We start from the raw sequence: 16,584 nt of genomic DNA on the forward strand, positions 1-16,584 counted from the left end.
CCGAACCCTAACCCTAACCCTAACCCTAACCCTACCTAACCCCTACCCGAAACCCGAACCCTAACCCTAACCCCTACCCCTAACCCTAACCCAACCCTAAACCCTAACCCGACCCTAACCCAACCCGCGAACCCGTACCCTACCCCTAACCCTAACCCTAACCCTAACCCTAACCCTAACCCTAACCCTAACCCTAACCCTAACCCTAACCCTAACCCTAACCCTAACCCTAACCCTAACCCTAACCCTAACCCTAACCCTAACCCTAACCCTAACCCTAACCCTGCATCTACTGAATAAAAATTGAATATGTTTTTGGACTTCCATTTTATTTGTAAAGTTTTTAGGATTGTTTATTCTTGCCTATCATGCTTAACTGGAAATCTCATCGATGCCATGAATGTCGAATAACGGTTGAAAATCCTATGTAAAGGTTGGTTTTTCGAAGACTCCTTTGTATTTATTTTGCCAATCCATACACTGAATGGAAATTGAATATCTTTTTAGGCTTTCATTCTATTTGTAAAGTTTATAGCATTGTTTTCTCTTGCCTAACATGCTTTATTGGAAGACTCATTGACACCACGAATGTAGCAATACGGTGAAACATCCTATTGAAAGGTTGGTTCTTCTAAGATTCCTTTGTGTTTACCTTGCCAATCCATATACTGAATTGAAATTGAATATTTTTCGGCTTTCGTTTTATTTATAAAGTTTTTTAGGATGTTTATTCTTGCCTATCATGCTTTATTGGAAGACTCATTGATACCACAAATGTAGCAAGACGGTGGAACATCCTTTCGAAGGTGGTTTGTCGAAGATTCCTTTGTGTTTACCTTGCCAATGCATATACTGAATAAAAATTGAATATGTTTTTAGACTTCCATTCACCCTCGCGAGCCAGGGCCGATAAACGATTCTGCGACTTAAGGAGGCCAGTACCGTATAATTGGAGGAATCGTTTAGGGCCCTGGTACTTTAGAAGAGAAAATATCAAGAATCTTGATATTTTTCGACCTTTGGACTCTGGCAGCTTGAGTGTGGGCAATATGTTGCGAAGACAAGTACAGCCGAGCTGTGAGCGCCTTACTAAAATATTTATCAAATAAAGTAAATAGTTCTTCTCCGTATGACCCCCATTTGGCATGGAAAAGAAAAATAATGTTGATTTGGGACATTTGGAAGGAAATGCAAGTAGAAATGACTGTGTTTGTTGTTTGGAATAGAGAATGGCTTTCCTCTGTCTTTAATGGTTTTTTACTGGCTCAAAATAAATTAGTAGCCTTGCAATAAGTCTCAACCTCCAATTACTGTTTTTTAATTTGGCTCTCTGATAGGATATTTTTTTTGTGGTGAAGTTATAGGGTTGGTGCAGAAAACAACTGTGTGAACTGGGTCTTAAAACAGTAAAGCTATAATTAACTGGCTTTAAAAACACTCAGCAAATCTAAAGAAATTTCAACCTTGAAAATATGCTTTCTTCTCACTTTAGCTTATGTGAAAAAATAAAATAAAAAACATTTTCACAGCTTATGCTTGCTGCTGGACTCTGCTGATGCTGCTCATCCAAAAATAGCCAATAGAATTTTACATCCAGCTCAAGAACGTAAACTCCCAATTGTCCACCCATATCATGTCACCACAGCTGAGAACGATGAACGACAGTGACAGTAGCAGTAGGATGAATTCAATCAGATTTTTGTACAACAACATAATGTTTTTGTGTGTAAAAACATGAAAAGTATCATGTCCTCAACATCATCATTGCATCTAGCTTTTGTGACTAATTGGCTGATTGGAATAAGCATGAACTATAAAAACTCTGAGAGATTGCACTATTTGTTAGCCCTGGTTTTCCAGGATGCTAAATAACTAAATGCATTGCTCAGTCATCAGTGTCAGTTGAAGTTAATTTAAACATTTGGCCCATGTTATGATGTTTAACTGGTTTAAATAATAAGAAAGAAAAGATTGATGGACACTTTATGGACTGTGTAACAATTAAGAGTGAAAATGCTTGATCTTTGTTACTTTCACTTCACTGAAAAACAATTATTTAACGAAAAGAGACAATATTGGAGATAAAATGGTGAAATCAGCAAGAGGCAAAAATTGCGAAAAAATAAGAATTTATGGGGAATACAATTACTTTGGAGAGAACTTATTTTGGCAAAGAGCTAAATAAAATAGAATTTTTTATAAATGTGGTTTTGAAGAGAAATCCAATTTTTAATTTTGGCAAAAACTAATTTGGGCAAATAGCACAGTATATAAAGTGGTTCTTTTATGCTAAAAATTAGTGTTTCAAATAGAACTTTGTTGTTACTTAGGGGCCGTCCATATAGTACGTATATACCCACTAAAATGTCAAAAATTGATTATATATATACCCCTCCCCCTATAGGCAAGCAGATGCAAATAGCTATATACTCCCCCTGGTGAGTACGTACTTTTTTCATTCACCCCCCCCCCTGGCTGAAAAAAAATCAAATTCAAAAGGCTTGGGTTTTCCTCCTTTCCTATGAGAGAGAAACAGCTTATATTTTGTAAGGAACAAGCGAATAATAATTCTCTTTTTATTCTCTTTCAACCAATTTTACAAGCAAAAAAAGGGCGTACTTACTTTTTCTTTCCTAATTTTGGTGAATCATGGCTCCGACTGGGGTTCTAGGTCCCCCCGCTAAATTTAGGTCCCCCCTAAGAACAAGGTCCCCCCAGCCTGATAAAATTTTAGGTCCCAGTATAATAGGGGAAAAATTTTTGATGAATAATTTTTTTTCAATGTGAATTTTTACCATTTAGTCAATGAAAACACAGTAAATAAACAGTAAAGTAAACTAGTAGTAACTTAACATTATACAACTTATGCACCCTTGAGTTCTTAAAATTGCCCTCTGAAATAGTGCCAAGAGGCAGTTTCCAAGATTAATTTCCCCCTGACTTTGGTTAAAAAATCCACCCTTTTCCCCTGACAATTATCATGATTATTTGGAGGACCCCACCATGGTTGGGTCCGACAAGAAAAATTTGAAAAGAAGAGATTCCTAGATTGGCTAAAAATCATCAAATTCAAGGCATTCGGAAAAAAATTTCCCTGACTTTTCCAGGTTTTGCCTGACTTTTCTAAAAGCAGTCCTTTTTCCAGGTTTTCCAGGTTTTCCCTGACCGCTGGGAACCCTGCAAGGATTTCCAAAGCTCTATTTTACATATGTGTGCACTTCTAAGGATCAGATCACACTTCGCATGAAGACATAAAGGTTTTTTAGAGAAATTAAAAACAGTAAAGAAAAATATTTAGGAAGTGTTATTTAGCCCCCAGAGTTACATAAAATTATGCAGGTCCCCCCCCCAAGATAGAGCTCCCCCCGCCTGTCAAGAAAAACAAACAGCTCCCACCTCTTATATGGCAAATTTGAGGTGTAGCTCCCCCCGCTCAGGCGGGGGGGGTGCGAGCCATGTGAATTTTGTTCTGTTATACTATATCATCATTCATTAAGAATTTATTTGTTTATTTAGAGAACACATTGAATTATGTAAAATACCCATTTGAAATTTTATGAAAATTTTAATGCTAGCTATGAATCATTGTATAGAGTTTGGAATTAAATTCTAATTAATAAGAGTTTTCTGACTAGTAAAATGAATTTGATATTCTTGTGTGAATCTTTATACGTGCCATTTTTAAGATTTTTCTTGTGAATCTTTAAACGATTTTCAACTCAGGGTTTTGATAATAAAAACATGGCGTAATAAGTTTTTTAGAGATTTGGCAGATGATCAAAAGAAATCTGCAGGAATATATTTTACATGAAACTTTAATAATTTCGTTTTATTCAATTAACAAAAAAAGTTAGATATATTTACTGGTCCTATGAAAAATGTTCATGGGAAATGAAAATAATATTAGATTTTGTTGAATTTCAATATTAAAAAGAAGTCGATTGTAATCAAGGACTACCTTAAAGGAATAAATTATGACGGAAATAAATTTTGGCGGATTTACCAAAAATTCCGCCATACGTCAAATTAAATTCTTTATCTCGTGTATTCTCCAAATTTGTGCTATTTCAGGCCTTAAAAACAGGTTTTAGCTTATTTGGTAACAATTTTTGGCCAAAAATTTCCTTCAACCGCCAAATTAAATTCTCGCCTAATTTCTTTTTTCTAGCAATCTGCCAAATTAAATTCCTCTGAAAAAACTTTTTCAACCATCCGCCAAATTAAATTCCTGCCAAAATTTCTTCCTTCAAGGTATTATTATCAATTTTGTCAAGTCTCGAGAACAGTGAAGGTAAAGTACAATAATTCCAAATTTTATTTTTGCCTTTAATGGTTCCTAATTTTTGATTGAAAAAAGTTCCAAAAATTAATCTTGTTTTATCAGTCCTTTCAGCTTCAAAGTATCAGATGCTTTAAAATAAAACAGCTTTGCTCCAAACAAAATGTGACATTTACAAAAAAAAAAGCAGAGATATGTATTCAATTTTTTGTAGTAAATTTCTCAATCATTTTGTATCAAAATAACAGAACTTGAACTAAAAAGACATATATAATCTTAAAGTTCTATTCTGGAATTTTGACCAAAATGTAGTTGATTGCTATCTTTTGAAACAATGTCCAGAAATATTCATCTATAAAATGATAAAATTTGACACTTAATACAGCTTATGAAAAAAAATCTGTCAATGTTACTTTAGACTGTATTCCTATTTGATTTTATCCTCAAAATAGGTTAAAAACTGAAGACTCTATGTCCTCTATGGAAAACTTTCCAAAAATTTTGTTATGTAGCAAATCAGAACATTGATGACGACAGTGAAAACATAATCTTTAGGTCAGAATAGATTCAACTGAAATCCAAAAAAGTCTAACATGTCATAATTGATAATCTAGATGACAGATTTGTTATATGTTTGCATAAATTTTATCCCGATAAAAAAACTACTTCCAGCTCTAACATTCTTTGTCAAATTTAGTCCAATATACACACTGTACCATACTAGTTTGTATACTTTTTGACATTTACGGTCAATATAAATAAATTTTCAGTCTGGTAATAGGATATGTTTAAAGAATTGTTTCATGGTAAACATTAAAGAAACAGATTTATTTCTTTTTCAATACTTGAAGTTTCTTGCTTTCACACATTCATCAGTTGATTAGAATTGTTCACATAATTGCCAAGCTTTTAATTGTATAAACCATAACCAGAACATTTTTGCAGTGAGTTTGTTTGTACGTAGTCTCAAGTTTTCTGAAAAAGCTTCTTCACCGATCAGTTCATTTTGACTACCAGTAAAGCAATCACTGGAGATGTATGCTTTTTTCTTTTTCATACTCCTGATGCCCATGGTCATGGACAAGATAGATGTCAAAATGTATAATCATCAGTCAGTCATTCATCACGAGTGATCAGATTATAAAGAAACATGCAAGATTGCTGTTGGAAATCAGTTCAAGCAAAACAATTATATGTGGACAGCAGAGGGTCTTTTCGAGTGAATCTTTAAACTATTTTCCATTTGTCTTTCTGTAAAAAATCGTTTTACAAGCAGTTCCAGTTCGCTCAGGTGCAGGGATAGACTGCTTATCAAGGTCTCGTAGTATCTTTCTCTGCCAATCAAGTTTCATTTAAATGACATTTTGCAATTTTGTCAATTGATTGGTTTGCCAAGAGTTCTTCATACTTCAACTTCTTCTTGTTGAAAATCTCTCTTTGACTTTAAATTTACTATTTACATCAGCCATTCATTACATATTTAGCTTGTTTTGATTTTTTCAAATTCTCGGAATTTGTAAAATGGCGGGATTATGCTAATCGACATACGTTTTCGCGTACATGCCTAAAAGTACTTTCGTTTTTAAAGCGCACCAGGGCTTATATCCCCCGTCAACGCGTCCATCAGAATCATCAATAGCGTAAGGGGGCTAGATAAGCCATGGAGTCGAGGGTGACTTCCATTTTATTTGTAAAGTTTTTAGGATTGTTTATTCTTGCCTATCATGCTTTATTGGAAAACTCATTGATACCATGAATGTAGCAAGACGGTGGAACATCCTTTGGAAAGGTTGGTTTTTCGAAGATTCCTTTGTGTTTACCTTGCCAATGCATATACTGAATGAAAATTGAATATGTTTTTAGACTTCCATTTTATTTGTAAAGTTTTTAGGATTGTTTATTCTTGCCTATCATGCTTAACTTGAAATCTCATAGATGCCATGAAAGTCGAATAACGGTTGAAAATCCTATGTAAAGGTTGGTTTTTCAAAGACTCCTTTGTATTTATTTTGCCAATCCATACACTGAATGGAAATTGAATATCTTTTTAGGCTTTCATTCTATTTGTAAAGTTTATAGGATTGTTTATTCTTGCCTAACATGCTTTATTGGAAGACTCATTGATACCACGAATGTAGCAATACGGTGAAACATCCTATGGAAAAGTTGGTTTTTCTAAGATTCCTTTGTGTTTACCTTGCCAATCCATTTACTGAATTGAAATTTAGTATCTTTTTAGGCTTTCATTTTATTTATAAAGTTTTTAGGATTGTTTATTCTTGCCTATCATGCTTTATTGGAAGACTCATTGATACCACAAATGTAGCAAGACGGTGGAACATCCTTTCGAAAGGTTGGTTTGTCGAAGATATTTTTGTGTTTACCTTGCCAATGCATATACTGAATAAAAATTGAATATGTTTTTAGACTTCCATTTTATTTGTAAAGTTTTTAGGATTGTTTATTCTTGCCTATCATGCTTAACACTGGGCGAAAAGTCAAATTTCCAATACATTTGAAATCCCAAAAAATTCCTAAAAATGTCTGGAAATTCCAGATTTTTGGAACTTTAAGAACATATGGAAATATCAAATTTTCCAAAATTGTAAACCTCATTGTGTGACATTTTCTAAATTTCCAAAATTTGAAATATCAAATTTCCTGGTCTTTTTTTATGTTTTAAAATTCATCTTTTTTGGGATTTCTTGAGGAATGGAAATATCAAATTTTCCAAAATTGGAAAGCTCATTGTGTGACATTTTCTAAATTTCCAAAATTTAAAATATCAAATTTCCAAAATTTAAAATATCAAATTTCCTGGTGTTTTTTGAATGTAAAAAGTTCATCTTTCGCTATATTTTTGGATCTTGCAAATATGACATTTAAAATCTTAAAACTTCTGATAAGATCATTTTCTTAATATCGTTAAAATTATGAAAAGGTCATATTTCGAAAGATTGAAACACACAAGAAAGTCACATTTGCGAATTTCCCAATATTTTGAAAGAAACGATTTTCCCGATTTCATACGGTCATTTTAAAAGAAATCAAGATCTCAAAAAAAATTTTTCTAGTGGGCACAAGCAGATGAGAACGAACAAAAAGCCTTTTCTTAAGTCAACTTTCCTTTTTCAAACAAGGATAAACATAAACTGTCGATCATAATTAATAAAAATATGTTATCAAAAATAAACTCATAAAGGATGGAAAATTTATTAAAAGCCAACTATTTTTGGGAAACAGTCTCGCTCGGTGTATCTAAGGGCTGATTCTTTGAGTTTTTCTCTCTTTCTGGCTAAAATTTCGATTCGGGTGTATCTATGACAACGAGAAGCAAATCAATGGGTCTTGGTTTTTTCGTACAGGTTTTCGAAATAAAGTGGCTATTATACGATATAAATCAATAAGAAATAAATAAGAGTTTTCATTTCTTTAATTCCCATTCATATAATGGAAACAAAAGAGCAGTTGGATGAACAGTTTTGGGTGCCCTTGAATCTTGGACAATACTGTTTTTAAAAACCATTTATCGAAGGAAGTTTTTTATCTACCTACCAAAGGTTCATTATATCTATTGAAGTTATTGAACATTTGGTACTCTTTTAATTTAATTAAATAGGTCTTTTATATCCTATAGGTCCCATTTAACTCTTTAGTTGTGTGATCTATTGAAAACATTGTTTGCTCGTTACGTGAAAAAGAGATCTGGAAAATTAGTCTGTAAAATCTTATCAGCAACGAAATGCTACCAAATTACCTTTAAATCGTTATTGCATGGATAGTATCAAAGTATCTCGAAAAATTTCGATTTCAACAAAAAGTAGTGTATAGTATAATAAGAATTTCAACAATTTGCAAAGGTTTTATCGGCTCCAAACAATGGAATTCACTCTATAAAGGCTTACGTCAGTAAAAAAATGGAATTTTAGTGAACTTTGAGCGCCAAAACTTTATTATAAACTTTCATCTATTAAGACTTTTCTATGCGAATTATTGAAAACACATTACAAAACATGGGTTTAAGATAATGTCAAATTTTCAATGCCCAATTAGAAAAATTACTCATGCAATTCAAGAATTCACTTGTAAATTCGAGAATTCTTGCATTTTTCCACAAATTAGTAATTATGTTTTAATAATTATCTTGATCATATATACATAAAAAAACGCGAAATTTAATGGAGACTTCAAATATGTACTTTGTTTTGCGAAATTCGAATGATAAAATCATTTTATTCACGATTGAAAAATCTATAAAAAAAATCTTTTTCAAACACGTGTGTTCGCCCTTAAATACACCGAGCGGAATATGCTTATTCGAAGTTTCAAATCAAGCTCAAGTAAGGCTAGCGATATTTTGTACGAAATCCTGAAAACGATTTTTCAATATACTGTCCTCTATCTAGTGCACATAAATATTTTTGAACAAGAAAACTTCCAAAGTTGTACATAAATAAAAACGAAATAAAGCAAACAAAAGAAATGTAAGTTTCAAAAAATCATGAAGATGGAGGTAATATTATGTTATAATAAAGTTAGCCCCTGGTTTAGTTAGAAAAAAATCTTACAAATATACAAAAAAATAAGTTTTCGTTTTAAGTTTCTAAAAATATATAACATAAGAATATTAAGAGCCCAAGATGTGCAAAATCAAATTCCTGCAAAGATTTGTTCCCTTTAGATATCATTTTTATCTTAATGTTCTTGGCGCACAGCCCATTCAGTATCCTTTGGAAGTTCATTAGGTTTACCTCTTCCGCTGATGAGGCCAACTTTACGTTTCACCATCTGTCTCTTTGAATTGGCAGACATGTTATCCCTGGTAAACTCATCCAACCGTTCAAAAATTGTATCACAAGACACAGATCTCCATCTCAAAGGTCGAACGCTGAAAGTGCCATCCGGCTCGTCTTCCTCTGATGACATGAAGTCCATCACCATTACTGTTGTTGCCTTCTTTTTGTGGGAATCTTTAAATGGTCCACGAGCCAAGGCTTCCTTGCGTTTGTTCAACTTCTGAATAAACAAGAAAAATTTGATGGTGATAATTTGCTTGACATTTATCAGATTTCTATTTGTATCCTTGAAATAGAATGCAAAATCAAAAAACTACTACTAGCACCAAAATCAGAGATAACAGTATGATTTCATGATTTCATAATGTATTAATAAATCTGTGTATGGTGTTGTTTTGGTAAATACAAACAGGAATTGTGTTTTTAATAGCTAAAAGTACAATAGTAAATAAGATTTGATACCCCTGGATAACCTTAAAAATGATATTGTTGATATAATTTATTGAGTAGCATGAATCATTGAAACTTACTGAGGTCTTTCTCCCGTTCAATTTTGCTGCATTCCGATTTTCATCGTTTCTCTTGGAAACGTAGTATTTTACCGAATTGTAGTATGTTGAGATAGCAGCAGCTGATAGAAAAAGAAAAGACAATTCATTGTTACTTAACAAAATAAATCTAATTTCAAAATCACTTCACATCAATGATAGGATCATTTGATTAGTTGTTTAGTAAAACGATTGTAGATATATAGTAGTGGTTTGAGTTTGTGACACTCTGACTCTCTCGTGTGATACTCTGAAATATATGCTGATGACAGCTTGAAAGCTCGAAAGCTCATAAATTGACTTTTATACAGGTTTTTAACAGTAAACAAAAGTGTATTGATGATCTCCTGTTGTTTTTGTAAACAAAACGATTGTGAAGAAGTTTTCAAATACTTTTTAATCAGATTAACCTTTGCAAGATGAAATTTGTAATGTAAATCCACCGCAAATTTTTTTAATTACATTGTCAATTGAGAAGCCAGTCAAAACTCTCCATTTGTGGCAAAATTTAATCTCACAAAATTTAATCTGATTAAAACAAATTCACAATTGGATGTCTTCATTTAAAATAGAAACACTCAATTTCATTCAAGAGACACTCTTTTCTTCTTACAGTTTTACTTTTCAGTTTCATTTAAAGTCTTTGATATTCAAAAAAGTAAATTATTTTCACTTTTTTAAATATGCTTTTGGGACAAAGTCACTTTTGCTTTTTGTTATGATCTATGACCCTTGGAACTCCTCCATAATGAATGTTCAGATTGATTTTTCGCACTGATGCATTTCTAAAAATATCACGCATACTCACCATTAGCTTCATCATCATTCAGTGAAGTATCAAGCCCAACCATATCTGATTTCAGTTCCTTAACTATGTCTTTGTTTGATCCACTAAGTACACTGAAAAAGGCATAGACATAAGAGCAGGTATATATCTTGTATATTTTGAAAAAGGGATAACAAACAATAATATCTTACAAAGGGCTTTGTACTTTAAAGAAAATAAAAATGCGTTTATGATATTATTATAATTTTCTTCTCATAATTTAACAATGGAAAAACATCTAATAAATAAAGAAGATTGGCCATCCCTTTTCAAAGTATCAATCATTTTAAAATGTTTCACATACCTTGCATTAAAATCAAATTCTTTTCCTTTCGTCTTCAAAGTGATATAGCAAGATTTCACATTTGCCTGAAAAAGAGTTAGTGTGATACAACTTAGTGCTATACCATCAGGTTGCCTAATCCTGACCCCCCTCTAAAACAAACAATGTACCCAAATTTTGGTTTAATAATCCTTTTTATACGACAGCATGGGGGAAAACAAAATGATCATCTGTCTACCTGTATGACGTGTTTTGACCCTTTTTTGCTAATTCCATAAAATTACCAATATTTCTACTTTGTATCCATTCCTTTGGTTTGTTTATATATTACTTATAATGGATCGGCTCAGATTAGTCTTGTTTATGATTACGTAATCAAGTTTGTGGAGTAAAGACCAACATTTTCTGCACATTTGAGGGGGGTCAGGAACCTTAACAAGAGAAAGTGATCATAGACCAAAAACCAGAATTTGCCTCACATAGTAACCAATATCCAAAATAATATTTACTTACTTTAGTACATTTGCGGACTTCTACTTTTTTTTTCTTCCTCGACTGTTCCATTTCTTTCATTTTTTCCACTAGATCTTCTTTCATATTGGAAAATTTCTCTTCCATCTTTTCATACTTCCGTTCCAAGCTTTCGTACTTCTTTTCCATTGTGTCCATACGCAGGATTAGTTTAAACTGCTTGGTGCTCATCCGGTCTATGTCATAATCATTGAAGCCTGTGAAAACAAAACATAGTCATAGCTTACTTACTCGCCTAGCATTTATTTAGATATTTTTTTACGAGGAAGATTTTGTAAAGGGGCAGCATCCAATAATCAGACCCATAAAAAGGCCTAAAATGGCCTGTACTGTAAGACCCAGTAAATTAAATGTACTAGTTTTACCAACAAAACATCAAATTTGTAAAAACACAACGTGAAAAAGAGAAACTTTCACGCCAACGGGGGGCTTATTAGTTCACTTTGTTTACCAAAATACTTAAGTGCAATACACTTTTGAATCCTTAATTCAATGCCTGTTGTTACTCACATGCTATTCCTTGTGATGACCAAGATTGTGTTTCCGTATCCCCTGTGTGTCTAGGTACAATAGGCATTTCAGGAATGATAGGAGGAGCTAAAAATAAGAATTTTTAAAAGTTAAAATATTAAAAAAAGGAATGCACAATAAGTTTTTAAATTTGGGAAAGGAACATTCAAAAATTATGTTTGTAATTATTTTTTTCAATCAATTTTAAGACCCCTACTCCTTTTTTGTTGGTGTTCATTTAAGAGAACCCCTGTCCTTTATAATTCTATGCCAAAAATTCTAGGTACCTCCCTTCCACTCACACTGAATTTTGTTTCTACCTAGTAAAGGAGAAATCAAAAATATGTTCCGTTCGCGTCAGCCGATCGACCAACTTGGCAGACATAGATTCCTAGTCAGACAAGTCGGAATTTTTATCAAGCGAGCGAATAATTATTAAAAACTATACTTTGAAACCATTTTCCAAAAAAAAACTAGACTAAATTTACTACCCTTACCGACTGACTCAATTTTAAGAAGATTTTTGACTCAAGCAGAACATATTTTCGATTGCTGCCAAACTACAGAAACCTTTCTAAAAAACTTTTCAAGTTTAAAAAAATATCTCACATTTGCATTGTTTTGAAGTTGGCGTACTTGCAGGATCTTTGTGTTTTTGCTGCTTCTTGTGCAGTGGGGTGGTGGAACCAGATAATAAGATAGATCGTTTTCTCTTCTTGTTTCTTATCTTGTTTCTTTGCCTTTGTGACATGGATACTCCATCTTCATCGTCGTGGCTGGTTGGATTGACTATATCATTATCATTATCACCAGAAAGTGAATTCTGCACTTGCCCGTTCTCAGAAGATGAATCATCACCAAATAAATCATCAACATCACTAGGCATCATTGTGTCAGTCCTACAAAAACGTAAAATTGAAAGATTTTAAGCACCAGAGCAGTTCAAAAGCATGTCACAATATTGTAATTAAATGTTATATCTCTTCTTAAAAAGGATACCATGATTATAATAATAATCAGGTGGACACTTTACAAAAGGAGAATTTAATGAAACTTATTTAAAAATAAAAAAATTGTTACTTGAAGTAATGTCTTTCCAAATAGAAAATTTCAGGTTATTATAATATTATAGATCTTCACTTTCTACTGCTGCTGCCAAAGGGTCGAAAGTAAAAAGGACTTGAAACATGCAGTTCAAGCATTTTAATATGTTTCATCAGTCACAGGGAGAATGAGACCTAGTGTTTGAGGGGTTTGACTTTTGCCTGAAGGCAGGTTGACATGTTCAGCCTAAACTCATATGTAATAATACCATTTATCATTAAAATCAAAATCAAGTAAATACTCCCCGTTTTTCCAGCAAAACACATTGAATTGATGTAGAGATTGATTCTGAAGTCCTTCAAATTCTTAATGTTGGCATAACAGGAATGGAATCTTCGAGTAATCTTTTTTTAATACAGAGCTAATTATAATGTTTCTTTGGGACAACCACAATCTTCTACCTGTACAGCCGCTGTACCCTGTTGTCAGCGGTTTTCATAATCATAAAAAGTGCGCCAATTTGTCAGTCAGGTACTATTGCAAACTAGGAGAAATGCGTGTATTTCGCTTAAATAGGATGATTTATCCTAAATAAGATAAAATCGATAGCTTAGTTAGGAGAAATAGCAGAAAAAGTTGATTTTCTGAACAAATTCAGAGATCCGCGTCAAGCTTTGCATAAATTTAAGAAATTTGGAGCCAGTATAGTATGCTTGTGAAGTTTGATCCATCAGTCAGCGTGCGTTCAGAAGTTATTCAACTTTTGACAAACTTCAGATTTTATGCATCAAACTCTCTTAGTAAAAACTTTGCTCGTAACGATGTTTTGAAGAAATAGAAACTTAGATATAAATAAACTTATCCTATTGTAGTAGACACATTTGCGCAATTTACGTTTGTGTGGTTTGTGTCAAGGAGAATGAACACTTTCTCGTCCTTCGACACTTTTCATTCACGCTCATATTTTTCATACGGCAAAGCGTGTAACAAAAGCATTATTTCTCCTAATTTGTATATTTTATCCAAAATAGGATAAATGTTTAATATTTTTTTACTCCGCGCTGATAAGAAGCTAACATTTGGCCTAACATGATCTTCCTTATGAGTATAATTGATTCAGAGAGTTAAAAAGACGCGGATCTCTGAAGTTGTTCAGAAAATCAACTTTTTCTTCTATTTCTCCTAACTAAGCTATCGATTTTATCTTATTTAGGATAATTCATCCTATTTAAGCGAAATACCCGCATTTCTCCTAATTTGCAATAGTACTCGACTGTTTGTTGTGCATGGTACGTAAAATGACAGACTGGTCCACTATTTTATTTGAAAAAAAAAATACATTTTTAAAAAATACTAAGGACTTATTCTTCATTATTTATCTCTAAATATTGTTATTTTTGTAAAATATTATTAAAATTGTTTTGAATTTCAAAGTTTGTGTAAATACAAAATAATATAAGTAGTCTGGAAATTTGATGTTTCCGTCACCTACAAATTTACGCTATTTTCCCCGATCGAAAGCGCTGGCTGGAATAATACTTTGCATAAAGTTGATTTTATGTCCGCCGAACTACATAGCGTGTTTTCAAATTGGAGATAAGCATTAGGTAACCTATGCAAACCAGGTTCCCAACCAGACAGCCTGACAACACAACCTGCCGCCCGCCTGCAAATAATCACTGTAAAATTTTTAAGTATTATGGATCACTCTCCTGCTTCTTCTGTTCCTGATTTGCATTCCAGTTCTAATGAAACTTCAATCTCTTCTAGTGAGCAAAGGTATTGAAATTTTTTTGCATACTTTAGCTAATATTTTCACTCCTATCCATCCTATTATCATGAATCCTCTATCCTTTTTTTATTGTGTTCAGCAGAATTACAGATTATATTAATTTAGGATTTCTCAAAATTAACAGACAGTTCCCCAGAATAAAAAAAAATAGGAGTGACAGAAATAAATAAGAAGGTCATTCCTACTACCTCTACCGTGAGATTGGGTAACTTGCATCCAGTGGAGGCTAACATGCATAATAGCCCTCAAATGAATGAAAGACCTGGCTGGTCTTTAAAATACAACTATGCATGTTAGCCTCCACTGATGCAAGTTACCAAATCTCACGGTATATCACGGTGGTATGGCACAAGTATTTTCGAGAATAGAAAAATCTTTTGATATCGAAAGTGTCAATCAGTTAGTCACACTAGGAAATTAAGCTTTCAGAAAAAACAACATCAGTCATCTACAGGATACATTTCAACAACAAGGGAGAGTTACCTGAATCAAGTTCGAAAGACAATATTAATTAAAACTTGAAAGTTTGAAACAAAATAAAACATGCAGCAGACAAAATCAACCAACCAAAATTTGTCATTCAATTCCCGAGACAGCGCTTCGATTTTTAAGGCCTTGTTTATAAGCTAAAGTAAAAACAATTCCGCACATGTAAATGGGTCATTGTTTGAGGTCCGGCGAAATTTCCGGGAGATAGCCTATCCGGCCTATCCGGTGGTCCGCGGATCTAGGTGGGTTTCGCCTCCCCCGTAGATCTTTTTCTTGGGAAGTTGATCTTCAAATTAGTTTTCAAGGTTGGCTTGGCTCAAATTTTTTCATCTATGGCTCAAATTTTAGGCAATTTCTCAAAGTTTTTGAAAATGTTAATTTCATTAAAAAGCGCCGGGTTATTTTTTCAGGAATCCCCTTAGAAGTTTGGCGGCGCATTTCTTTGCTTGAGAGCATCATTAATCTTTGATACGTATTTCGGCGGGACGCTAGTGTGACTAACTGTCAATTTAATTTGCTATGTTACCAAAATTTTAGAAATTTATTTTTTTCTTTTTGTTTCAGGAATCGAAAATGTCCAAAATGTCATAATTCTTATGCTTCTCGTTACTTACAAAGACACCATCAAAATTTGCAAGGGAAGGATTGACAAGGAACATGATCAATCACTTTTTTCTGATGATGAAAACTCTGTAACTGATGAAAACGATACCAATCAAAATAATATATCAGCTACAAGCTTGCTAGAAATGTCTAGAATAATTATGAAGAGGAAGATGACTTTGCTCATGATCTTGATAGCTCTATAATACAGCTCGATTATAAAAAAAACAGTTGGTATAGAGTACATGGATTTGTTTCATATCTCTTGGCATACTATTTTAACATAACTGACACAGCTATAGAAATATTGATAAGTTCTTATATCACCTTTTCAAGATATTGGAAAACTGTTCAATCTTGAGGTGCCATCGCTGCTACGTTTCCTCAAGTCTTTATCTCTTCAACAATTGCATAAGAAAGATAAGAAAGATGGCTTCAAACTTATGTGGTTTGCATAAATGTTTTTTCGTTATATGACTGGATAAATGCAGCCGAAATTTAATGGGTGAACGTATTTCCAAACAGTGCACCAATGTAGCATATCCAAATCATACACAAAAAGCAAGAAGGGTCAAGTGTGGACAAGAGTTGCTAGAAAAAAGTAACTTATGGAAATATCACTAAGTTGATCCCCTATAAAACCTACTGCTACAAACCATTGAAGTGGAGTCTTCAGCGACTCTTTTCCAGAGCTGGTTTTCGTGAGCAGTGTTTATCATGAAGACACGAGTGTCAGACCCAAACATCATGACTGATATATACGATGGAAAGTATGGAAGGAATTTGAGAATAAGCAGAACTTTTTCCAAGATGATGGAGTTCAATTGGGTCTATGGTAAATTGTGATTGGTTTTTTGTCCCTACAAGTTTGTCAAAACATGCA

The 16,584-nt window shown here is 33.1% G+C and overlaps 1 protein-coding gene across 1 annotated transcript; it reads right to left on the reverse strand.

The window, feature by feature from the left end:
- Positions 1–10,417: 10,417 nt before the first annotated feature.
- Positions 10,418–12,659, reverse strand: LOC136817862 (uncharacterized). Its single transcript, XM_067074196.1, has 5 exons — positions 12,383–12,659; positions 11,774–11,860; positions 11,246–11,460; positions 10,754–10,818; positions 10,418–10,523 (listed from the first exon to the last, which is right to left on the reverse strand). The coding sequence occupies exons 1-5, from the start codon at positions 12,657–12,659 to the stop codon at positions 10,418–10,420; spliced, it is 750 nt and encodes a 249-aa protein (XP_066930297.1).
- Between the last annotated feature and the right edge of the window lie 3,925 nt (positions 12,660–16,584).

Source organism: Clytia hemisphaerica, unplaced genomic scaffold, assembly GCF_902728285.1.
Source record: "Clytia hemisphaerica strain Z4C2 unplaced genomic scaffold, Clytia hemisphaerica genome assembly, whole genome shotgun sequence".
NCBI classification, from domain to species: Eukaryota; Metazoa; Cnidaria; class Hydrozoa; order Leptothecata; family Clytiidae; genus Clytia; species Clytia hemisphaerica.